Consider the following 26,047-nt stretch of genomic DNA (forward strand, 5'->3'; position numbering starts at 1 on the left):
GCCCGCAGCACAACTCCCTCCCCTCCCTCCCCCGGGCTCTCCCTCCCGTCCTGACTCGGAACCAGCCAGTCAGGAAGTCCCTACTTGAGGAACGCCGGCCAATCAGGGCGTCCTCACCTGCAGAAGGTGCGCCCTGGTCCACGGACGCGACGGGCCCGCGGGCCAATCGGAGGCGGCTCGGGCTTGGAAAGGCGCCAAGCGCCGGGGGGGCGGGGAGCCGGGGGCCGAGGTTGCACCTGGCGACGGTGCATCGCTCAGCGGGAGCGGCGACTCCCTCCGCCAATGGGAGCGCGCAGGGGCGGGGCGCCGGCCAATCGCCGTGGAGGGCGGGGCCGGGCGGGGCTCGACCTGGCGGCTGGAGTTTAGTCCGCGGGCGGCTGCGGGGGAATCTCTGACTCTTCTCCGGGGCTGCAGCGGCCGCGGCGCGTCGGGGTCCTGATCGCCATGGGGACCGAGGCGAGAGCCGGGAGGAGACAGCTGCTCGTCTTCACGTCGGTCGTCCTGAGTAAGTTCCCGGAGTTTCGGGAGGAATCGGTGGGTCGGGTCAGAGGTTGGAGGGAGGCGCTGCCCACGCCCCTCGCCCGCGGCAGGAGAGGCGTTGAGAAACCCGCCAGCCTCACCCAGCGAGTTGCCTTTCCACCCCGGCCATTCCCTGTTTCCCCTCCCCCTCCCCCCCCCCCCCGGCGGGTGGCCGGCTCCCCTCCCCCACCCCCTGCCCCGGCACCCACCCGGAGGGGGTGGCCCCGCTTTTCACAGCCTCTCTTGCCGGCGAGGGCCCTGCGCGCCTCTGCCCAGGCGCACCCCTCCGCCCAGGCGCACCCCTCCGCCCGCGCCGGGGCGGGCCATGCTGCCCCGCAACGCGCACCCGACACCGGCGCCCAAGCCGGGAGAAGCCCCGAGCCCCGCACCCCTGACTCCTTTGGCCCCTGGGTGGTCTGCTCCTGAAGGGTCGGCAGGGCAGACCTGCTGGAGGTGAGGTGGGGTGGGAAACCACCGGGAGAAGTGTCTGGGTGCAAAGTCCGAAGAAGAAATCAATTCGAAATCCGAACTTTCTCAGAACACAGCACTTCAAGTTCCTTTCTGGAGTAGCTACCTTGAGAGCCCTTGGTGGCTGTTGTTGACCGAGGGACTATTCCCAGGGGAAGGACCTGCCTGTCGGTTGGCTGGAGGCTTCTCAGAGCCAGGGCTCTGCCCTCCCCCTGGCCGCCTCTGAGAGTTTTTGTTTCCTTTGTAAACTCCCTTTCCTGCGGAACAATGAGACTCACTTGCTGGGGCTTGCCTCCGTCCAGAGATAGGTTTGGGCCTAGGGGCCGGGCTGCGTGGATGCTTTGGGCCTCAGTTCAGGCGACCCGTGTCAGCAGCTGGACGTGATCCGCCAGGGTCTTGAGGGTCTGTGCCTCTGTGGGTCGTGGTGCGGGTATGCGATCTGTGGGGGGATCTTCGTTGGTCCCTTGAAGAAGGAAGCTTTAGGGAGTGTGAAGGGAACGAACAATCAAAACCAAAAGTCAGCATCGGTGGTTATACGGCGGTTCACTTTGCCCGGTTGCGAAGCGTGGAAATAGGTTCCCTGCCCTTGGACGGATGGATGGACAATTTCTTTGTCCCTCATCACAAAAGCATAAAAAGCCCTTGGGGGTACACTGGACCAGAGGCAAGTCTAACCCTCGCCCTATTGTACAGACAAGGAAACAGGTCCAGAGAGGGGAAATGGCTTTTCCAGACGGATGCAAGGACCCGGGAATGGCACCAAAATCTCCCGAGTCCCTTTCCTTTTCTCACTCCCGGGTCCGCGTCTCAAGCACCCTGTGGCACGGGAACCGTGACCTCAAACATCAGCCTGGGACAACGCTCCCGGGTCCACCCTCTTACCTTTTCGGTTCCCACTAGAGTCTTCTCTCAACTTGTCTTCTTCATTCTGGGCCCCCATTTTCCTTTTTGCCTCAGTTTCCAGTCTTTTCCTACTCTCCAGCTTTTTCATTTCTGCCTGGGCCGTAGGACTGCTTGTGACACCCATGGCCGGTTCTGTGTGGGGCTCCAACTGGTACTCGGTGCGCCAGTGCTCCCTTCCCCAGACCCAGAAGTTTCTCAGCGCTGACTCTATTTGTGACAGAGTGTGTCGGGTTCACAAGCTTGCTGGAGCCACGTTCTTCTTCCTCTTCCTCTTCCTACTGTTGTGCGTCCTGACATCCCCCAGTAATCGCATACTGGCACTGAAAGAATTGTGGTAGCACCGTCCTGAGCTTGGGGACGTCCTCCAGTCTCTTCAGGGATTCAGATGGTTCGCAGGGAACCTGATGTGATGTTGCGTCAGCGTGACAGGACTGTGGGTCCTGGGAAGTAACATGTCCAGGGGATGGGGGAACCGACCATGTCACATTAAAAAAATTTTTTTTTTTACATTTATTTATTTTTGAGGGACAGAGAGAGATAGAGCATGAGCAGGGGAGGAGCAGAGAGAGAGGGAGACACAGAATCCCAAGCAGGCTCCAGGCTCTGACCTGTCAGCACAGAGCCTGACGTGGGGCTCGAACCCACGGACCGCGAGATCGTGACCTGAGCCAAAGTCGGACGCTTAACCCGCTGAGCCACCCAGGCACTCCATTAAAGGCTGTTTTTCGGGTGTCTGGTCTGTCCTGTGACCCTGGGATGTCTGCATCATATGTGGGTGCCCACATGCTCTCTCTTCCATCAGGGCTGCTGCCCATCAGAGAGGAAGAAGATAAAGGGCAGGATATTCCCCAAGTCAAGCAAAGGTCCAGCCCCAGCCTGGGGAGCTCAGCGGAGAGGAAGGCCCGGGCTGTTGGCCAGGGATTGGAGCCCAAACACTGAGGGAACTGGGCCTGGGGAAAAGCCAACCAGTGATGGAGAACACCGTCTCCCTCTCCCTGGGGAACCTGCATTTAGAAGTTTCCAGCCATCTCCCAAGTAGGGAGAGGCATTTCTGCTTAGCAGGGTCCTGTGTGACGAGGATGGCTTTTGGTGTCACCATGGGGAAGAAAGGGGAACCTGGGCTGGAACCCTGGTCCTTCCTCCTCACCCCTCCTTGAGGGTGGTGTCCCCACTGAGCCGTTCCCGGAGGGAGGGGCTGCTGGCCCGTGTGTCTGGTGTTCTCCAGGGACAGTTCCCTCCCAAGCCCTTCCAGCTTTACTGTTGAGCTTTGCTAGCTTTACCTCAAACCCCACGTCGATGAGTCACTTCTCCTTTCCCCTCCCTCTGCCTGCCAGTTGCTACTCCCAGGAAAGAATTGTTCCCTGGAAACCTGAAGCCTAGTGGCTGATGGCAGCAGGAACTAGGAACTAGGAAATGAGCGGGGATGGGATTCCAGTGTCTGTGCCTCAGTCTTCACCTCCGGGCCCCAGGACACTTTCACTTCACCATGTTTCTGTCTGGTTTCTTTCACTGGTTTGCCGGGGGTCTCCGGCCTGGTTTTGGTTTGGGGTGGAGCTCCTGCAAGGAAAAGGAACAGGTTAATACATTGTTTGAGAATCAGAAGGATGTAGCAGGTTCAGTCCATGCCCGCCCCCCCCCCCCCCCCCAGATTCTTATGTCTCTTTCCAGTGTTTTGTTACACAGGCACAATTACATATAAATATGTATTTGTTTCTGCCCTTTCTTACACCAAATGAGGCACACTACAGATTTTCTACTACATCAGGCCCCTCGTTTGATTCGCTTTGGGATACCCTGGAGATCTTTTCCTTTTGGGTGCCGTGGCCTTGGTCATTAGGACCCACCCTCCCCACCCCCCCAAGTCCACCGGGTCGAGGGCCACCTGTTCTGCGGACACTGGCACCCTTGCTCAGAGATAGGTTTAAAAGCTACACACGTTTTGTGTGGCCGCAAATGGAAATGGTGGGCCTGGTTTTTCGCCTCTGTTAGCATCGAGGAGAGGAGACCTTGGGGACCTCCCGACTCAGACGAGCTTCCTTTGCCGCGGTCCAGGAAAGATGTGGATGACGGCCCATCAGATGTCATTGTGGACGAGGGTGCGGCGTTGTGAGGGGGCTGGGGGGGGAAGCCGCGTGAGTGGATGCACGCTGGGCTTTGCCAGGCGTTGAAAACTCAGAGTTCATCTGTCTGGGACTCCCTGATAAGCAGGGTTTCTGTCTAAAGTCCGGCTGTGGTATTTGTTTTGCAATGTGGGGATAGGACAGGAGGAAGCAGCTGGCCGACCGACCGGGAAGTGTGATGCCAGGCCCCTGGAGCGAGCAGCCCTGGGTGGACGGGCACAGCCTTGTCATGGGGAGATGGGTGGGGGAGGGGAGGAGCCCAGCAGGTAGAACTGGGAATGCTGCCAAGCGAGGTCAGGAGGGAGCCTTCCAGTGAGAGCTCTCCTGTCCCACACTGCCCGCCCCACCTTCTGCCCTCCTGAGGGCCCACCGGGCCAGCCACTGACGTCGCTCTAAGCGCAGCCAAGAAGGGCTGTTTAGACTTAGCCCAGCCTGTCGGGCTCACAGAGCCTTCCTCTTGCCCCTGCATTCCTTATCCGTCCTACCCTAACCCCCAGGAGCGAGTTCCGTCTCTACAGGGTGGCCGGTGGGGAGGAAAGGGCAAACCCCGGGTGGAAGCCCTAGGGCCAGGTCCTGATGGTGTATTGCTTTGTCAAGTTCATTTGTTAATCCGGTAAACATTGGTGTCTACCGTGTTCCAGCCCTGTGCTGGAGAGTAGGGACAAAGCAGAGACCACACCTGCTATCTAGAAGTTCTGAGGCGTTGGGGCGCCTGGGGGGCTCTGTCGGTTCAGCGTCTGACTTCAGCTCAGTTCATGATCCCGCGGTCCGTGAGTTCGAGCCCCACGTCAGGCTCTGGGCTGATGGCTCAGAGCCCGGAGCCTGCTTTGGGTTTTGTGTCTCCCCGTCTCTGCCCCTCCCTCACTTGTGCACCCTCTGTCTCTCTCTCTCTCTCTCTCTCTCTCAAAAACAAGTAAACATTGGGGCGCCTGGGTGGCGCAGTCGGTTAAGCGTCCGACTTCAGCCAGGTCACGATCTCGCGGTCCGTGAGTTCGAGCCCCGCGTCAGACTCTGGGCTGATGGCTCAGAGCCTGGAGCTTGTTTCCGATTCTGTGTCTCCCTCTCTCTCTGCCCCTCCCCCGTTCATGCTCTGTCTCTCTCTGTCCCAAAAATAAATAAATGTTGAAAAAAAAAATTAAAAAAAAACACAAGTAAACATTAAAAAAATTAAAAGAAAAAAAGTTCTTAGGAGAGCTGGGGGTATTGGAAACAATCAGCTCACATCAGGAAACCCAGGAGTAACCTTTTTGGAGGTGAGGGCTCCCCCTCATTCTCCAGCTCCTGCCCCCCCCTCCCCCCCCATGGACCTCATATGCCTGGAGGCGAAGATCGGAGGAATTCTTAGAGAAGACCAGAGAGACTGGCTGGCTGGCTGGCTTCCCTCCTTTTTCTTCCTTTTATTAAAAAAAAAAAAAAAAAAAAAAAAAAGAATTCAAACAAACTCATGGCAGAAAAGCAACTTAAGGAACATTCTAATGGACAGGATGTGTAGAGGAAACAAAGTTTTCTTTCTTTCTTTCTTTTTAAGTTTATTTATTTATTTTGAGAGGGTGGGGAGAGGCAAAGAGGGAGAGAAAATCCCGAGCAGGCTCTGCCACCAGCAGCACAGAGCCCGAGGCAGGGCCTGATCTCTCCGACCCTGAGATCATGACCTGAGCCGAAATCAAGAGTCAGATGCTTAACCGACCGAACCACCCAGGCGCCCTCAAAGTTTTCTTTTTTTTTTTTTTTTAATTTTTTTTTCAACGTTTATTTATTTTTGGGACAGAGAGAGACAGAGCATGAACGGGGAGGGGCAGAGAGAGAGGGAGACACAGAATCGGAAGCAGGCTCCAGGCTCTGGGCCATCAGCCCAGAGCCCGACGCGGGGCTCGAACTCACGGACCGCGAGATCGTGACCTGGCCGAAGTCGGACGCTCAACCGACTGCGCCACCCAGGCGCCCTCAAAGTTTTCTTAAAAAGTAGTAGAAAGAAGGAGGGGCGCCTGGGTGGCTCCGTCGGCCGAGCGTCTGACTTCGGCTCGGGTCGTCAGGTCATGATCTCGTGGTTCACGAGTTCGAGCCCCGCATCAGACTCGGTGCTGACAGCTCAGAGCCCGGAGCCTGCTTCGGATTCTGTGTCTCCCTCTCTCTCTGCCTTTCTTTCTCTCTCAAAAATAAATAAACATTAAAAAAATATACATGTATACTTCTTAAAAAAGAAGGGAGAGACACAATATGTGCTCAGTGTAGAAAAATGGGAAAACAGGAAGATAGAGAAAAGAAAATCACACGTAGGCCTATTATCAAGAGATAAATACTTAGTGGTGGTGTTTAATTGTAGCCTTTCCTTTATGAATAATGTGGTATCTGTATATATTTAAGCAAAATGTGCTTTAAACAAAATCCATTCTATTGTATTCTGTATGGCTGTATCATAATGAACTGTTGACCTATTGTTGGACTTTGAGGTTTTCTTTTTCTTTGCTGTGCTAAATAACATGAAATTGTTCCATCTTTAAGCTTAACTCTTGAGTGTTTTCTTAGGCTACATTCCTAGAAGTTGGGGAAGATTAATTTTGACTGGGAAAAGTCATAGTGGGTCAAGGGGCATTTGAAAAGGATCTTGAAGGATGAGTAGGCTTTTCTTGCTTGTCTGACGGAGATGCTCCGTAGCATCATAGTTTATTATTATGATTATTATTATTGTTTTGGGTTCTAATGATGATTTAGTTTTGAGAGAGACAGAGCACGAGCAAGGGCGGGGCAGAGAGAGGAGACACAATCCGAAGCAGGCTCCAGGCTCCGAGCTGCCAGCACAATGCCCAATGGGAGGCTCAAACTTATGACCTGTGAGATCATGACTTGAGCTGAAGTTGGATGCTTAACTGACTGAACCACCCAGGTGCCCCTTTATTATTATTATTTTTTAATGTTTATTTATTTTTGAGAGAGAGAGAGAGTGAGCGGGGAAGGGGCAGAGAGAGAGAGGGAGACAGGATCTGAAGCTTGCTCTGTGCTATAAGAGCGGAGTCCAATGCAGGGCTCAAACCCATGAACCATGAGATCATGACCTGAGCCAACTAACTGACTGAGCCCCGGTAGTATCATGGTTTTAGAGCCTCGGAATTAGGCAGACTTGGGTTAAGATGCCCTTCCCACCATGGAGCACCTGGCTGGCTCAGTTGGTAGAGCCTCCAACTCTTGATCTCCAGGTTGTGACTTTGAGCCCCATGTTGGGCGTAGAGATTACTTAAACAAAACAAAACAAAACAAAACAAAACAAAACAAGATTCCCTTTCTACTTTGCTGCTTCTAGCTGTGTGATTTGGAGCAGCTGTTCTAAGCTCAGTGTTCTCATCTGGAACATGGGATGGTGACAATAGAGCTTGTGTCTCATGGGGTTTTTGCAATTAGAATCTAAGGAGACGATGCATATGGCACCCACCTTCATGGGAGGGCTCACTGTGTCATGTCTCCCGTTACACTCCATTGGTCGAAGCAGTCACAAGACAGTGCCCAGATTCAAGAGGAGGAAACCTAGAATCTCCTTGAGTCACAATGTAAGAAAACCAGGTGGGATGAGATAGATCCGTGCGTCTGCTTCTGGAAAATAATAATTTGCCACGGTTGTTTTATTATTCAGATACATAGTGATTTTCAAGAATTGTATCCTCAGTCTTACAGATTTCTATGCCACCAACTCTCTTCTGAAGCACATGAAAACATGTAGGGATTGATTTGAGTATTAATGGCTGCATCACTGTCTATCTCCCCTTCTCTCTTTTTTTTTTCTTTTAATTTTTTTTTTTCAACGTTTATTTATTTTTGGGACAGAGAGAGACAGAGCATGAACGGGGGAGGAGCAGAGAGAGAGGGAGACACAGAATCAGAAACAGGCTCCAGGCTCTGAGCCATCAGCCCAGAGCCTGACGCGGGGCTCGAACTCCCAGACCGCGAGATCATGACCTGGCTGAAGTTGGACGCTTAACCCACTGCGCCACCCAGGTGCCCCTCTCCCCTTCTCTTTATCCGGTTCACTTCTCTTCCCCGCTCCCACCCCCTTGAGCCACTCCTACCGCCTATCTACTTCCCCATTGTCAACTACAGTGTCTCCAAGTCACCTTTGCTCTCCTTACCTCCTGCCCTTTTTCTCTCCTTGAAATTTATCAGACACTGTACAGGATCCCGATGGTATAGTACTCTCATATTTCTTTCTCATCTATCACCTCATTTCACCTAGAAAGTTTTGTTTAATCAGGGGCGCCTGGGTGGCTCAGCCGGTTAAGCGCCAGACTTCGGCCCGGGTCATGATCTCACGGTTTGTCGGTTTGAGCGCCGCGTCGGGCTCTGTGCGGACAGCTCCGAGCCCGGAGCCGGCTTCGGATTCTGTGTCTCCCCCCCTCTCTGCCCCTTCTCGGCTCACGCTCTGTCTCCCTCTCTCTCAAAAATAAATACACGTTAGAAAAAATTAAGGTTTTGTTTAATCAACGTTTTTGCCTCTCCTTTTTGGCTTTGTTTCTTCTTCTCTCCTTCTTGCGATCTGATTTTCTTTTCCCTGTTTTTCATCCCCTTTCCCCCGCGTTTTTCTCTAAATTAAAACACTTAACCCCGTGCTTGCCGATTACACAGATATAGAACATAGAGAGAAAAGCTGCCTGCCGTCGCAGGTGATAAGCACTGTCTAGTGCTTGGAATCTATTCTTAGAGATTTTGTTATGCATATACTCGGATTGTTTTTATTATTTATAAATATAGGGTCATATTCTACCTATTGCTTGTACGTTTTGGACATACTTCTGATCTACTTTGACCTTTGAGATGGCAATATGTATTTCTTACATAGTTTTTGATAATGTATCATACTGGAGCCAGATTGCCAGGGTTAGAATCCTACTCTGCCACCTATTAGCTTTGCACTTGAGCAAATTACTTAATTTACATGCCCCAATGAACTCATCTGGAAGATGAGAGCAACAGTAGTGTTTATTTCATGGCATCATGGCAAGGATCAAATGAATTAATCCTGTAAAGGGCTCAGAAGAGTCCTGCCATGTGGTAAGTATTCGAGAAACGCTAACTGCTAATATTATTTTATTCTTGCTCCTATTTTATTCATTTGGTCATGTTCAGTAATATGTGTCTAGAATTTAGATATGATTACAGTCGACCCTTGAACGACGCATGGGTTTTGGGGTCTCAACCCCACGGAGTTGAAAATCTGTGCAGGGGAGTCTGGATGGCTCAGTCAGTTGAGCAGCTGACTTCGGCTCTGGTCGTGATCTCGAGGTTCATGAGTTTGAGCCCCGTGTATCGAGCTCTGTGCTGACAGCTCAGAGCCTGGAGCCTGCTTTGGATTCTGTGTCTCTCTCTATCTCCTGCCCCTCTCCTGCTCACTCTCTGTCTTCTCTCTCTCTCCTAAAAATAGATACACATTTTAAAAAAAGAAAGAAAGAAAATCTGTGCGTAACTCTTTGACTCCCGAAAAACTAGTAACCTACTACTGACTGAAAACCTTACTGATAACATAAATAGCTGATGAACACGTATTTTGTTATATGTATTATATAGTGTGCTCTTACAATAAATTAAGCTAGAGAAAAAAATGTTAAGATCGTAAGAGATGATACATTTACAATACTGTACTGTATTAGAAAAATTTTGTGTATAACTAGACCCGTGAAGGTCAAACTTGTGTCATTCGAAGGTCAACTGTAATTGAAAGTATAGGACAAGTCTTATAAAAAGGTTTTCAGGAGTTCTGTTGATTCTTTCCTTGTAATTATTTATTTATTTTTCTTGTTGACATAGCATTATATTAGTTTCAGATGCACATCATAATGATTCCATATTTCTATAGATGATAAAATAATTACCACGGTAAATCTAGTTAACATTCATCCCCATACATAGTTACAGAATTGTTTTTTCTGGTGATGGAAACTTTTTAAGATCTACTCTCTTAGCAACTTTCAGAGATCTAATACAGTGTTATTTAAAAACAAAATTTTGACGTTTATTTACTTTCGAGAGAGAGAGAGACCGAGCACAACAGGGCGGGGCAGAGAGAGAGGGAGACACAGAATTGGAAGCAGACTCCAGGCTCTGAGCTGTCAGCACAGAGCCCGATGTGGGGCTCGAACCCATGAACCGCGAGATCATGACCTGAGCCCGAGTTGGATGCTCAACTGACTGAGCCACCCGGGCGCCCTGCAATATAGTGTTATTAACTGTAGTCACTATGCCGTACATTACGTCTCCATGACTTACTTACTTTATAACTGAAAGTTTGTAACCTTCGACCCCCATCAACCATTTTGCCACCCCCCATCCCCCACCTCTGGGAACCACCAATCTGTTCTCTGTATCTACAAGCTTAGTTTTGTTTTTAATTTAGATCCCACATATAAGTGAGGTCCTATGGTATTTGTCTTCCCATGTCTGACTTATTTCATGTCGCATAATGGCCTCAAGGTCTACCCATGTTAACACAAATGGCAAGGTTTCATTCTTCTTTACGGCTGAATAATAAACTGTTACATGTGTGGACCACATATCCTTTATCCATTCATCGATGGACACCTAGGTTGTTTTCATATCTTGGCTATTGTCAATAACACTGCGATGAACATGGGGTGCACATATCTTTCGTAAGCAGTGGTTTTATTTTCTTCAGATAGACACCCAGTAGTGGAATTGCTGGATCATACGGTATTTCTATTTTTAATTTCGCAAGGACCGCCCATACTCTTTTCCATAGTGGCTACAGCAGTTTACGTTCCCAGCAGCATGCACAAGGGTTCTCTTTCCTCTATCCTTGCCAGTGCGTTACTTCTTGTCTCTGATAATAACGCGTGGTGAGATTTCATTGTGGTTTTGATTTGCATTTCCCTGATGATTAGCGATGTTGAACATCTTTTCATGTACCTGCTGGCCATCTGGGCGTCTTCTTTGGAAAAACATCTATATGGATCCTCTGCCCAGTTTTTAATTGGATTGTGTTTTGTTCTTGTTTTACTAGTGAGTTGTGAGTTCTTTGTATGTTCTCAATTTTCTTGGATAGGAATCCCTTATTAGATAAGTGATTTGCAGATATTTTCTCCCATTCAGTAGGCGGCCTTTTCATTCTGTTGATGGTTTTCTTTGCAGGGCAGAACGTTGATTCTTCCACTGTGTGGAAATGTCATCATAATTACCTAAGTCAAGGCTGTAGTTGCGGGGGATTCGGCCAGAATGTTCACTGCTGATGTCCAGCTGAGACCTTTCTATTCATCTGCCTGGGCCATGGTCACGACGACGTATCACAGACAGACAGGGATGGGGAGAGTGAGGGTGGGGGCTTAAACAACAGTGACTGATTTTCTTACAGTTCGAGAGGCTTGAAGTTCAAGACCACTGCGGTGTTAGGGTTGGTTTCCTCTGGAGGCTCTCTCTTTGGCTTGCAGGCAGCCACTCTGTCCCTGGTTGTCCTCTGTATGAGCACCTTGGTGTCTCTTTGTATAAAGGACACCAGTCACACTGGATTAGGGCGTGTCATACGGGCCTTATTTTAATGTAATTGTCTTGTGACAGGCCTTGTCTTCAGATACAGTCACATTTTTTTTAAGTTTCTTTATTTTGAGAGAGAGAGAGAGCCTGAGTGCAAGCTTGTGAGTGAGCATGAACAGGGGAGGGGCAGAGACAATTCCAAGCAGGCTTCACTTTGTAGCGCAGAGCCCGATGCAGGGCTCAAACTCAGAACCCCAAAACTGAGATCATGACCTGAGCTGAAACCAATAGCCGGTGGCTTGACCGACTGAGACGCCCAGGCGCCCCGATACGGTCACATTTTGAGGTACCAGGGATTCAGGCTTTCACATAGGAGCTGAGGGAACACCATTTGGTCCGTAACAACCGTAAACAGTGTTGAAGATACCTTTGCAGTGAGAGCAATGCCCTACCTGGCTAAGGCCTCTTCCCCAGCTGACTTGAACCTGCTTGGAGTTCCCTGTTGTGGTCATGAAGACAGTGGGGATTTTTGTTGTTGTTGTTGTTTATTTTTATTAAAAAAAATTTTTGTTTTTACATTTATTTATTTTTGAGAAACAGAGAGCGTGAGCAGGGGAGGGGCAGAGAGAGAGGAAGACACAGAATGTGAAGCAGGCTCCAGGCTCCGAGCTGTCAGCACAGAGCCCGAAGCGGGACTCGAACTCACAGACTGTGAGATCATGACCTGAGCCGAGGTCGGACGCTCAACCGACGGAGCCACCCAGGCGCCCCCAGTGGGGATGTTTTAAATGGATTCACATCCTTCCCCCACTTCATGCTGCTGGTTTAGACCTTGCATCAGAAAACCTCCTGCAACTTCCTCTTCTGTCTCTGCACACCTCCCTGGATGCAGGAAAGCAGTCTGTAAGCACTGCAACCCACGCGGAGAAACGAGTCCCTCGGGGCGCCTGGGTGGCTCAGTCGGCTCAGGTCATGATCTCACCGTTCATGAGTTCAAGCGCCGCATGGGGCTCTGCACTGACAGTGGAGAACCTACTCGAGATTCTCTGTCTCCCTTTCTCTTCCCCTCCCTCATGTGTACTCTTTCTCTCTCAAAAAAAATTAATAAACTTAAAAAAAAATTAGTGCCTGTTGCAAAATGCCAGTTGGAAATTGCTCATGTGCAGAGTACTCTGATTGTATTACAAAACTATGAGGCAAATTTAAAAACACTTAATTTGGGGGGCGCCTGGCTGTTCAGTCAGTGGAGCGAGTGACTCTTGCTCGGGGCTGTGAATTCAACCCCCATGTTGGGTGTAGAGATTACTTAAAAATAAAAAACATCTTGGGGTGCCTGGGTGGCTCAGTCGGTTAAGTGTCCAACTTCGGCTCAGGTTGTGATCTCACAGTTCGTGAGTTCGAGCCCCACACTGGGTTCTGTGCTGACAGCTCAGAGCCTGGAGCCTGCTTCGGATTCTGTGTCTCCCTCTCTCCCTGCCCCTCCCTTGCTCAGGCTCTCTCTGTCTCTCAGAAATAAATAAATATTAAAAAAATTTTTTTAAATAAAAAAGATCTTGGGGCGCCTGGGTGGCTCAGTCGGTTGGGCGTCTGACTTCGGCTCAGGTCATGATCTCACAGTTGGTGGGTTTGAGCTCTGCTTCGAGCTCTATGCTGACAGCTCAAAGCCTGGAACCTGCTTTGGATTCTGTGTCTCCCTCTCTCTCTGCCCCTCCCATGCTCATGCTCTGTCTCACTCTGTCTCTCAATAATAAAATAAATGTAAAAAATTTTTTTTCTAATCTTTAAAAAAACCCACAATTCTTTGGGTGCCTGGGTGGTTTAGTAGGTTAAGGGTCCCATTCCTGGTTTTGGCTCAGGTCATAATCTCACGGTTCATGAATTTGAGGCCCACACCAGACTCCACACTGACAGTGTGGAGCCTGCTCTGGATTCACTCTCTCTCTTCCTCTCTCTCTCTCTCTCTCTCTCTCTCTCTCTCTCAAAAATAAACTAAAAAAAAAAAAAAACCAAACACTTAATTTTTATGTTCTGAAACTAAGTTTTTACAAAAAGATTGATGGAATAGTCATTCCCCCCTCTCCCCCCGAAAGTAGAATAGTTTCTTAAACTTTTAAAAAGATTGAGCTTTGGATCAAATTTGTTTTTTCCTCATTTGGGCGTGCCCCATCTGCCAGCGTGAAAACTGGGGTTATCTTTGTAGATAAACCTTAACAGTAGATGTTATGGTGAATGGTCTGCTATGACCTAATTCGTTTAAGGCTCCGTGTTGTTCAATGTCAACTTGTACCAGGCATTCTGCTGAGCGCGGAGTACTCCGAATAATAAATAACACATGGTCCCTGTTCCCTGGGGGGTTTACTGTCTGCTAGGGGAGACTTATGTGCACAGATGACGTCATTATAACGTGGGAAGTACTTCACCCGTGTGTTGCATGGGGTAGTTCAAGCCTCCGGAAGAGGTCTGAAGCTGGCTCTGGTAGGATCGGGGGTTGGTAGCTCATTTCCTGGAAAATAACATGGATGAATAGCTGACCAGAGGGAGAAAGAGGGGAAAGGGTGTTCTACAAAGCTGGAACGGCAGGAGCAAAGCAGACGTTGTGAAATGGCTCTTTGCTGGGAATTTTAAGTCCTCTGTTCTGCTAGAGGGGAAAACACGCCAAGAGTAGACAGGCTTTCAGAGGGTCCGGTACTGCTGGGCCTCTGCCTTGATGAAGAATTTGGTGTTTTTTTGTTTTTTTTCTTATTGTTTATTTATTTTGAGGGTGGGGGGGGGGAGGAGAGAATCCCAAGCAGGCTCTGTGCTCTCAGTGCAGAGCCCAACGTGGGCTCGATCCTATGAACCATGAGATCGTGACCTGAGCTGAAATCAAGAGTCAGGTGCCTCACTGGCCGAGCCACCCAGGCGCCCCCAAGACGTTGAATTTTCTCTGAGAGGCAATGTGGAATCCTTGAAAGCTTGAAGCAAGTGTCAGATTGGCATTTTTAGGAAGGCTGTGTGGTGGATTGGAGCAGAGCACGGCCCCAGGAATTGCCTGGATTGGAATCAGCACCAGCACTTTGCTGCTCGGGGCCTCAGTTTCCCCGTGTAGAAAATAGAGATGATGATGGGGCACCTGGGTGGCGCAGTCGGTTAAGCGTCCGACTCCAGCCAAGTCACGATCCCGCGGTCCGTGAGTCCGAGCCCCGCGTCAGGCTCTGGGCTGATGGCTCAGAGCCTGGAGCCTGCTTCCGATTCTGTGTCTCCCTCTCTCTCTGTCCCTCCCCCGTTCATGCTCTGTCTCTCTCTATCCCAAAAAATAAATAAACGTTGAAAATTAAATTACAAATTAAAAAAAAAAAAAGAAAATAGAGATGATGGTAATAAACAGTATCGCCCCACTCCCAAGGTGGCAGGGATGAAGAGACAGACCATGTAATATGCTTGCAGCACTGCCTGGCACAGAGTAAGTGCTCAGTAAATACTAGCCCTTCCTCCGGCCCTGAGATGGAGGGTGGATCTGAGTGGGTTAAGATTAAATGACGCAGAGACACCCAAGTGTGCTTGAGAGACGAGTTGTGGTTCATCTGACGATGATGGTGCTAAGAAGTGACGGTCAAAGTTTGAGGGAGATTTGGGAGGGGACGATGCCAATGCTTGCTCTTTGAGGAGGGGAGACGTGGTGGCTGCTGGAAGGCTTCCAGTTTGACTGATGATGACGGATGGAATACATGGGAATACACCGTGACGCCACCGACCTGGGGGAGGAGGAGGAGGAGGAGGAGGGAGCGGGCGGCAGATGGGGAGGGGTGTGGGGACTCCGGTGACGAGGGCAGGAGGCTTCTCCACCCGGAGCCTGCAGCTCAGGTGGGAGGCGGGGACTGGAGGTGGCCGCGTGTGGGTGCAGATGAGTTTTGGGGTGGTGTTCGAGATTTCCTGGAGAGAACGTGGAGAGGAGAAAAGGCCCAGGATAGAATGCTGGGGAGCACTCATATTGAGGGATCCACAGAGGAAGCATGGTTCAAGGGAGAGAATGAGAAAACTCGTCAGTGGTGGGGATGACCAGAAGGGCGGCACGCAGAAACCAAGGGGTGTCGTGACTTCTGAGGAAGGGAGTGGTCGGCGGGGCCAGGCCTCTTACAGGGGCCCCTGAAGGGAACTGAAAAAGCCAATTGTGGCTGTCCTTAATTCTAAGACTACTTCAATGTTTTGGAAATTGGGATGCGACGTACAGCTTAACTATACTTTAAGGTGATGTCCCCACCCCCCAAGGAGCTGTTATTAAATCGCTGTTCTATCGTATAATCAGGGCATCATAGAGTTGAGGAGCGAATGACTGTTGATCTTAGTAAAAGCAATTTTCATTCCAAGGTGAGAGCCAAAGACATATTGCGGTAGGTGGGGCGGTGATTGTGTTGGGCTGGAAACTGTGTGTAGACGCCTTCTTTGAAGAAGTTTGCAGAGGAAGGGCACCCGGGTGGCTCATGTTAAGCGTCTGACTTTGGCTCAGGTCGTGATCTCAAGTTCCATGAGTTTGAGCCCCTCAACGGGTGAGCACAGGCCTGGCTCTGGGTAAAAAACATGAACCTCAGGTGAGCCCCCCTTGTCTGTCTGTCTGTGTCTCTGTCTCTCTCTTTCTGCCCCTCACTCGCTTGTGCCCTCTCTCTAAAACAAACAAATAAATAAAAGTTTGCGGAGGAAGGGAGGAGTCCCTCTAGAGAGGTGTGCGAGATTGAGTGCAGGTGTTCTGTACACGAAAGGGTCGAAAATCTGTTGATGCCTTTGACTTTGTGGCTTTTGTTACTGCGAACTTGTAGTAAATTAAGCATCGTGGTGAAAGGGTGAACTTTCCTTCTATTTTGGTTTACTGTGTGTGTCATTGAGCCAACTATAGGTCTGGGGGGTGGGGGGATGAGGAGGCAAGGGAAATACAACATAGATGAAGGCCATGGGCAAGAGCCTGGGTGTCCTGATGGAGATGGGGTGCAGTGAGGGGAAGCCCTCCGCTCTGCTGGTCTACCTGGGAAGGTTCTAGAGAAGAGTTAGCTTTTCCAAGACAATTGCAATGATAGAGGAGAGGTGGTTTGGTGGGCTGGAACATAAGCATTTTTCAGGCAGTGTTTATATTTATTTATATGTCTTATTGAAGAAAGTTTTAAAGTCAACAATTAAGTGTGTGGAGAAGAACCTATGGGCAGATGATGATAATGATGATGATAATAATAATAATAATAATAATAATAATAAGATATAATAGTTGTTTGCTGCTTCCTGTTGTAAAGCACTTTATTTGTATTAGCTTGTTTAACTCAACCACAGCCCTTTGATGTAGAAACTGTTATTATCCCCACTTTACAGATGGGTGAACTGAGGTTCAAAGCGACTAAGGTAGCTTGCCCAGTCACACAGCCTAGTAGGTACCGGAGCTGGGATTTGAATCGGGCAGCTTGGTTCCAGAGGCTTATTCAGGGGCGAGGTGGGAGGGGGTGGGGGGAGGCATGGACCGCGGTGGCGGAGGTGTCCCACGGTGAGGACGGAGCACTGGTGAGGCTGAGTAGGACACATGCGGCGATTCACAGGCACAATAGAGTGAGAGTGTTGGCAGGCCACAGACAGTCAGCTGCAGTCCTGCCTCCGAGGGAGGTGGGATGGCATTGAGGGGCAGGCCCTATGTTTTGTTTTATTATTATTTTATTATTTATTTATTTATTTATTTAATTTATTATTTATTTTTATTTATATTTTTTAATTATTTTATTATTTTATTTTATTATTATTATTATACATTTATTTTTCACAGAGAGAGAGCAAGAGAGTGAATGCGAGAGGGGAAGAGAGGGGGGCAGACAGAGGATCCAAAGTGGGCTCTGTGCTTACAGCAGAGATCCCAACACGGGGCTCGAACTCGTGAACTGTGAGATCGTGACCTTAGCCGAAGTCGGATGCTTAACCCACTGAGCCACCCAGGCGAGGGGCAGAGCCCGTGTTTTAAACCAGAGAAGCCTGGTTTAAAGCCTAGCCAATGGAGGTCAGGACACTGAGGAGCTGGGGAGGACGTGTGTGTGTGTGTGTGTGTGTGTGTGTGTGTGTGTGTGTGTGTGGTTCCTGAATGTTTTAGATCTGGAGGTCTGAGAGGTCTCAAAAGAACTTTAGCTGACGTCAGAAGTGATGCGGAAACAATCGCCAAATTCCTGTGTTGTCATTTCTTTTTTGGCAGCCCTTTATTTCAAACGCTAGTGTTTAGTGTAATTAGAAGCTCTTCCTGAGTTGGGTCATGTCATAGGTTGGGTTCTAAGGAAGCTGACTCTGAGATGTCCTTTATCGTGCCAGGACATTTATTACGGAGGGCTCTTGGGGTCCACAGCTCGGGAAGGGCAGGGAAGGGAAATGAAGCGGGGTTGGGCAGAGGGAGAATTTGGGCTGCAGAGTAGCTTCAACCTATTCCCCAGGGAGCTTTACGGGGCGGGAATAGCCTTTCAGCGTTGTTCTGAGCCGGGGGGGGGGGGGCATTGGGGCAGTAGACCTGGGGTTCCCTGGGGCTTCCCTCCTCTCATTCAGTGATGAGGCATTGGATGCCAGCTGCCCCTGTCCCTGCCCGGGTGGACCGCATGCCCCCGGGCCCCGCAATGTCCCGGCTGTTGTCCCCGAAAGGGCTGATAGGCTGAGGGCTTTGATTTGGCAGAAGTCCCAGAGGCTGGATGACAACAAGTCAGTCCTTCATTCCTGAAGAGAGATCTCGTTCGAGCATCGCACTGCACATCACGGGTAGCAAATGGTAAAGTGTGAGGATCTTAAAAAACAAGTGCCCATCGTTGAAGCAGAGAAAGCTGATCCGGGCGAAAATCAAAGCATTTCATTCTCCGCGTTCCCCCCTCACAGCTGAGTAAGAGACTCCCATGGGCTCAGTTTTCGACTTAGGAAGGGCTATCTGGTTTAAGTTTCTTACGTGTTATTATATTTGATTATACATTTGACATTAAAATGTAACGCCAAATGCACACATATAAGGTAATATCGGTATAAATAACTCACAGATAAAAGAATGGCATTTTATTACAGTCTGCCCCCCATTAAGCCACGGCCTCTCTGAGAAACCTCATGGTTTATAAAAGTCTGACATAATAAGAGGGAAATGGGGGTGTAGGGGGAACCTGCGTTTTCCTCTCAGCTCTGCCGTTTCATAGCTATGAAAACTTGGGGCTAGATGCAGAACTTTTTTTAGACACTTAATTTTCTCATCTGTAAAGTGGGAGAGAGAATACGTACCTGGACGGAGTCACAATGTTGTGTCAGATAGATATAAATGTATGTATAAAAGTCCTCGTTAGACATTAACGTCCCCAAACCCCCCCCCCCCCCAAACCCTAAAGGACTTGAGCGAACATCTAGTCCAAACCTTTCGTGTTCTGGGTGAGAAGAGGGCGCTTCAGAGGTCATGAGACCGTATTCAGTTATGCGAGTGATTACGTAAAGGAAAAATGTGCTTGCATTTATCTAAGGAAGACGGGACTCTTAGAGATATAAGGGAAGCCCAGGTGGTGAATTTGAACTTGGAAAACATGGACGGGAGTGACTGTCCAAGGGCAGGTTTATAGCAGAGCCCGGCTGTCTGAGCCCAGGCCCTGGTGCTTAGTTTGGAACGCTGGACCCTCCGGCGACCCTGTCGTGCAATCAGCCTCGTCTCTGTGCCCCCAGCACATGCCACCCCTTCTTTTCCTTCTCCACTGGGCACGAGGAGATCTCGTCTGTAGATCTAGGAGAGGATCTAGCCCACTTCTGGTCCCGACCCCAGCTCACACCCAGCTGCGTGATCTTAGGCACGATTCTTTACGTCTCATGGGCTTGGTTCCTCATGTAAAACTGGGATAATAACACCTGTCCTGCTGATCTGTCATGCTGGCTTTGAGGATCACACAGCATAATGTAGGTGAAAACACTTTAAAAAGCACAACATGCCCTACAAATGTTGAGTATTGTTATTATCCTCATTACCGCTCCTCCCCTGCCTCCTTGCGTCCCTGCCTCCCTGCCTCCCTCCCTGCCCCCCCTGCCTCCCTGCCTCCCTCCCTGCCTCCCTGCCTCCCTCCCTGCCCCCCCTGCCTCCCTGCCTCCCTCCCTGCCTCCCTGCCTCCCTGCCTCCCTCCCTGCCCCCCTGCCCCCCCTCCCTCCCTCCCTCCCTGCCTCCCTGCCTCCCTCCCTGCCTCCCTGCCTCCTTGCCTGCCTGACCCACCTCCCTTGCCTCCAGCTTTGCTGGCTTCCTGCCAGGAGTGTCTGACAAGTGACTACAATTAATTATTTGTTGAGAAGCTTTCTCTGAACCATGAAAAGTCATTTGGGAAGCTGTTCCTGGACTACTAGGAATCTAATTAGATTATTGGGAGTTGCAGAGGGAAAAATAAAAAAAATGAAAGACATTACATCTGAGAGAAATATTTTTTTTCCATTGATAATGGAAGTATTGGCCTGCGATTGTGGCAAAAAGCATTTGAAGGTATTTAGGATATTGGCGAGGAGGCGTGAGACCCAGGAGGAGCCTGGATCTCCTGAGTCTCTTCACCTTGGAGAAGCCACGGGAAGGGCCTCAGGAGCTGCTTCAGCTGAGCCGCCCTGGTGTCCCCTCCTGATGGCCCACCCCTCTCCTCCTCAGGCTCCCTGGCGTTGGGCAGGGGCGCAGTGTATACTTCTGAGCCCGATGTCAGAGTTCCCGAGGACAAACGTGAGTCGTGGGCGGCTGTGCAGGGGGGGTGGGGCGGAGGGGGGGGAAGCAGGTGCGCCTGGGGCCTGGAGGGCGGGCAGCGCAGAGCCGCCGCCGCAGTTTGGGGCCCTTCTCCTTCTCCGTTGGCCGCCGCTCTTTCGTCCCGCTCACTTTCGCGCTGCCCACAGCCGCCAAGTTGTCCTGCTCCTACTCGGGCTTCTCCAACCCCCGCGTGGAGTGGAAGTTCGCCCATGGTGACATCACCAGCCTCGTTTGTTATAAAAACAAGATCACGGGTGAGTTGCCCCACCTCCTCCCCGGTGGCCTAGGTTGTGGAGGGGTCGACGGGGCCGGACCCCCGGGGGAGAGGAGCACCCTGGGGCCCAGGTCCCGCGGACTCTAACGCGGCCTGCCCTGCCACCACCCAGCTTCTCGTGGCCCCGCAGCGCACTCAGCCCGCCGCCCCTTCCTCTCTCCTGGTAGCCTCCTATGCAGACCGAGTCACCTTCTCGCACAGTGGCATCACTTTCCATTCGGTGACCCGGAAAGACACGGGGACGTACACTTGCATGGTCTCTGACGATGGCGGCAACACGTACGGGGAGGTCAGCGTCCAGCTCACTGTGCTTGGTACGTGCCCCACGCGTTTTGTGTGTGTGTTTGGCGTTCATTGCTTCCCAGGTCCTCAAGGGGCTTTGCCGAGCTTTGGAGCTCACTGATGGCCAGGGCGCTGCGGGGGGGGGGGGGGGGGGGGGGGAGTGGGGGAGTGGGGGAGCTTCAGTCTCTGTGCTGCAGAGGCGACGAGCCCCGCCCCTCCCCCTTCCCCTCCCCCCTCCCACAGTGGGAAGCGCAGGGCCTGGTAAGGGATGGAGGCTGGAGCTGACCTATGGGGTTGTCTTCCGCTTGGCCTCTAGGCGGCGCTGTCTGAACTTGTGCTGGGCCCCTTCTGTCCCTTCGCAGTGCCTCCATCCAAGCCCACGGTCCACATCCCCTCCTCTGCCACCATCGGGAGTCGGGCAGTGCTGACCTGCTCAGAGAAGGATGGCTCCCCCCCTTCTGAGTACTACTGGTTCAAGGACGGGGTCCGGATGCCTTTGGAGCCCAAGGGCAACCGCGCCTTCAGCAACTCTTCCTACAGCCTGAATGAAAAGACAGGGGAGCTGGTAGGGATGGGGTGGTGCGGAAGGGTATGGGGGGGGGGGGGCAGGGCCAAAGAGCCCTGGAAGGTGGGGAAGACAAGCAGCAAGATGAGCTTGGCGTTAGGGTCGGAAGACTAAAGATGGGGCTTGGACGCTTCTCAGGATGAGGGTGTCATAAGGCGCACCGTTGTTGAATCGTCTGCCGTGCACCCGAAACCCCAGTGCAACAGCGTATGTCCACGATACTGCAATTTAAAAACGAGGATCGGGCGGGGGGGGGGGGGGTGGTGCTCCTGTAGAGCCTGCGGCTCTTGGTGTCGGGGGTCGTGAGTTCGATCCCCGCGTCGGGCGTAGAGCTTACTGACAAAACACCAGAAGTAGGTGCTTGGCTTCTGTCGGCAGGAGGCCAACCGATTTCCTCCCTTCAGGTCTTCGATCCCGTGTCAGCCTGGGATACGGGCGAGTACACCTGTGAGGTGCAGAACGGGTACGGGATGCCCATGAGGTCAGAGGCTGTGCGCATGGAAGCCGGTGAGCAAGGCTCTAGCAGGGGCTTGAGCGCGGGCCTGGGGTGGGGCCCGGGGTCTGCTTTCCACCCTGGCTTTGGTGGTGGTGTCAGTCACGTGAGTGAGCCCTCAGAGGACTGACCTCTCGTTTGTGTCTCACAGCGGAGTTGAATGTGGGGGGCATTGTGGCAGCTGTCCTTGTCACACTCATTCTCCTTGGATTCTTGATTTTGGGCATCTGGTTCGCCTATAGACGAGGCTACTTTGACAGTAAGTACTTGCCCTCAACGGCTCTCCTTTGTATCGTCCCCATTCCAGGGCACGGTCCTTGGGTGCCATCTGAGTACTGACCTGATAGTGAGCCCACGTGTGCAGGGGTTCTCTCCCGGGTGAGCACCAGTGACCTGTTGAGTGCCATTCCCCCCAGCCTTCTGCGCCCGGCCGGCCCCTATCCCGCTGACGCTCACGGTCCCCTTTCTTCTTTTTCAGGAACAAAGAAAGGGTGAGTGAGCCACCTGCCGTCCTGGGAGGTCTCCAGAGGAGGTTGAGAACAAGGATGCGTGTGGTTTGAAGCGGAGACGGGCCCCGGGGGGAGGGGCTGGAAGCAGAGGCCACCCTGGTCGGGTGGCCATCTGTGTGTCTACCTTTCCCCGTTCCCTGTGACCTTGTACTTGTCGGGTCTCCCTCCACCCACCCCTCCCTACTGAGAGCTCTGTGCTTCCGTGAAGTTCTCGGTGGAGCCTCTAACGTTGGCCAGCAGAGGTTAAAGACAGCACGGGTTGGCGGGGGGGGGGGGGGGGTGCCGAGCGTCTCCGTCTTCTGGCTTGTCCGCAGGACCTCGAGTAAGAAGGTGATTTACAGCCAGCCCGCTGCCCGCAGTGAAGTGAGTGTGCTCCCCGGGGACCGGGAGGGTCTCCCTGCGGGAGTGAGGGGCTCCTCCCCTGTGTTTACAGGTTCAGGAGCTTATCAGCTAAACAAGAGTGTACAGGGTTGATTTGGGCGTTTTATTTCTCCAGGGGGAATTCAGGCAGACCTCGTCATTCCTGGTGTGACCCTGGTCCGACTCATCTCCTGTCCTCCGTGCTTGCCTTCTTCCGGTGCTACCAGACTCCAGCCCCTGGCGTCTGTAGTTTCACAGGGTCCCTTACGCGTCCTCTAGCCCCCACAGGGGTCCCCACGTTTATCTTAGTTAGGATGTGGTTGTGTATGCTTTCCCCCTGCATCCCGCCCTTCCTTTCCCGCCATTGCCCAGTGGCCCAGGACTTGTTTAAAAGCTTTCATCCCCCATGTCCCCCATCCCTACGAGGGATCAGGGAACAGCCCTGAGCGTCACGCCCCTTGACTTCCCTTCCCAGAACGTGGCAACAGTGGCGGGGCACTCGATACCCCCTGTGTGGCGGCGGCCCCTCCCCCCCAGCAGGGATCTGGAGTTTGGTCCCTGGGCCCTTTCCTCCCGTGGTGAGGAGGGACCCACTGTTCCAGAGTGGGGACTGGAGACCGAGCCACCGAAGAGGTTGTGGGGTGACAACACCCAAGTCTCTCCCGCCCCTGCAGCCCACTCCACTTTCTTCTGTCTTCCCACGGGAAGTGCCCCCGAGACCCTCTTGCACCGGCCTGAACGCAGCAAGACACCATCTGTGTCTGTCGAAAGAAACCGGAGCTTTGTTATGGAGACCATGGGGGGGGGGGGGGGGGCGGGGGGGGCTCTCAGGGGACACTGAGCGGAAGGGTTTTAAAACCCCTGATCTGAAGAAAAGGAAGCTGGCGCTGGGAGCTCCGACCATCATCACCCTTCCCTTGGCTGGAACAACTGGATGGACCCTTTTAAGATGCGTCTGCAGGGCCGTGCGGATGTGCGCACTGGTCGTAGCTCTTTGCTGTGGGGTGTGTGCGTGTGTGCGTGTGTGCGTGCGCGCGCGCGTGCACATTCGCGCGCTCGGTCTTAGCTCTCTGCTGAAATGCGGTGTGTGTCCAGGGCGTCTTCGCTCTTTGGTGAGACTGTTGGTGTGTGTTTGGATGTAGCCGGATGTTGCTGGTTTGTCAAAGCCTCTCGTCGCGGGAAGTTGGGGAAATGAAGTTCCTGGGCTCCTTTGTACAAACAGGAAGGCGCCTGAAACCCTGCTTCCCCAACAACCTGGGTTGGTCCTGGCCCCCTGTCCCACCCCTTCCTGGCTCCCGTCTCAAGGCAGAGCTTCTGAGCTTGGGACCCTCATTCCGGAGCCCTCTGGCGGCCGGAGGAGTGCCCTCTGCTGCGGGAGCACACCCGGAGGAAGCCGATGCTGTGCCCTGGGGTTCTCCCTGGTCTGGTCCACTGAGGGGAGAAAGTGCCCACCCTCCCCTCCCCCCTCTGCCAACCAGATGCATCCAAAGGCTTCTCTAAGGAGAACAGACTGCCCCAGAGCAGTAAAGCAACCATTGCTTCACTGGAGCGGAGTTGGGGGCTGGGGTGCTGTTTAGAGGAAAGGTAATTTGAGACCAGGTGGCAAGGCCATCCGCGTGTGGCTGCTGGGAAGGTAGGCCTGCCTGACGTTCCTTTCCTTTGTGCGTCTGGACAGCCCCTTTTGCCCTTAAATTTCTGTTTCCCCCTCTACCGTAGTCGCCCGGTCTATTAACGAGCGAGAGGGCGAACACGGGGGTCTTCAAGGGTTGATTTTGCTTAACTTCCTTCTGTGGCGGACACTAAGCCCCACTTTGCCAGGTTTTATTCCCTGATCTGGAAACCCCTGACGGAATTGAGTTTTCTGTCGAGAATCCAAGAGGAAAAACAAGCCTAGCCAAACCATCGGTTAAGGGTCATGGGCCAATAAAAAAAGAGCTTTTTCAGATGGAGATAAAATTTAATTAAACAGTAAAAGCAGAGATGATGAAATGGTTCAGTAAGAAAGAGATTTTTAAAGCGTGTTTCAGCCTCCTGGTTGGGAGACGGGGTGGGAGGGACGCGGAGACAAGGCCACAGGGAAGCAGAGGTGACTCATTGTCCCGTCAGGTCTGAGGTGAGTGGTTCCTCACCGTCTCGGTCACTTGTGATGAACAGAAGTCATGCGTGACCAGCCTTGGAAGTCACCTCTCCAGCTTACCACAGTCCCCTTGAGTTGGAAAACACCCTGCCTGCTTTCATTTCGAAATGTCAAGGCTAATTTTGTAATAAATGTTTATTTTTCACATTGAGTTTGTTTACAGCCTGAAGTTCTGTGTGGTAAACGAGCTGGGACTTCCAGAGTGATTTGGAGATTCAAAACCTTCCCGATAGTCTTAAGAGGTTTGAGATCTCCCTCCGCGGAGACTGATAGTTAACTTTTCTCCCAAAATTACCGTTGGCTCGTGCTTGAATGGGAATGACTCAAGTGGACGTTTCTTTCAAGTGACACTTGGAGGGAGGAATTCTATGGAGATTGGTGGTTTGAGACACGAACCCACTGTAATTGCGGATAAAATGCTTGTCAAGGATGTGTTTGTTCTGTCTTAACAGAATCTACAGATCAAGGGGAGGGGAAATGGGTTTGGTCCCTTTCTGGATGAAGGGAGAATATGCTTTATGGGGCATGGGGACACCTTAAGGGGGGGGGGGGTGTTAAGTGAAGAAGTAACAACTTTAAGGAAAAAAAACCTAATTTTTTCCTTAAAGTTTATTCACTTTGAGAGGAGAGAGAGAATGCATGCAAGCAGGGGAGGGGCAGAGAAAGAAGGAAAGAGAATCCCAAGCGAGGTCCATGCTGTCAGCACAGAGCTTGAACCGTCAAACCATGAGGTCATGACCTGAGCCGAAATCAGATGCTTTAACTGACCGAGCCAGCCAGGTGCCCCCCCACCCCCCAACAAAAATCTAACATGAAATGGAAGTTTTTCTTTTTTGAGGGGTACCTTGTTGAATGATTATCATCATCCATTAACTTACTTACTGGCTATTAATATCCCTAGGCCACAGATGGGGAAAAGAGGCCCAGACATGCCAAGTTACTTGTCCAAATTCACAACCAGTACTGGACAAGTGGGAGGACTGGGCTCGAGAGAGCTGGGGAGAGAAGGTCGGGTAGACTGTCCCACTCACAGTGACCCTGAATGGAAAAGAATTCAGGAAGAGGAGGAGGAGGAAACAAGGTCTCCTTAGAAGTGGCCCTGTGGGTGTCAGAGAGGACACTGAAAGCAATGATGTTTACCTGGGGTTTCCTCTGAACCGTGATTTCACTTGAGCCTGCCACCCCAACAGGATCCAGGGGACGCAGTGAAACAAATACGAAGCTCTTGGTAAAATGG

At 51.7% G+C, this 26,047-nt stretch overlaps 1 protein-coding gene across 3 annotated transcripts; it reads left to right on the forward strand.

Annotated features, from left to right (window-relative positions):
• The first annotated feature begins 349 nt into the window (after window positions 1-349).
• F11R (F11 receptor) lies at window positions 350-24,961 on the forward strand. 3 transcript variants are annotated; one of them, XR_007148214.1, is made up of 10 exons: window positions 350-505; window positions 20,101-20,169; window positions 20,337-20,444; window positions 20,632-20,778; window positions 21,109-21,311; window positions 21,716-21,818; window positions 22,112-22,182; window positions 22,283-22,295; window positions 22,628-22,676; window positions 22,810-24,961. XR_007148214.1 is itself a non-coding variant. In XM_047840755.1 (10 exons), the coding sequence occupies exons 1-10, from the start codon at window positions 445-447 to the stop codon at window positions 22,843-22,845; spliced, it is 897 nt and encodes a 298-aa protein (XP_047696711.1). In that variant the 5' UTR covers window positions 351-444; the 3' UTR covers window positions 22,846-24,961. The 3 variants fall into 3 exon arrangements, 2 of the variants coding, with proteins under 2 accessions (XP_047696712.1, XP_047696711.1); XM_047840755.1 differs by lacking the exon at window positions 22,112-22,182 and adding an exon at window positions 21,956-22,063 and having other exon boundaries at window positions 351-505; XM_047840756.1 differs by lacking the exons at window positions 22,283-22,295; window positions 22,628-22,676; window positions 22,810-24,961 and having other exon boundaries at window positions 22,112-22,183.
• The last annotated feature ends 1,086 nt before the right edge of the window (window positions 24,962-26,047 follow it).

This window comes from Prionailurus viverrinus, chromosome F1, assembly GCF_022837055.1.
Source record: "Prionailurus viverrinus isolate Anna chromosome F1, UM_Priviv_1.0, whole genome shotgun sequence".
In the NCBI taxonomy this organism is placed as follows: Eukaryota; Metazoa; Chordata; class Mammalia; order Carnivora; family Felidae; genus Prionailurus; species Prionailurus viverrinus.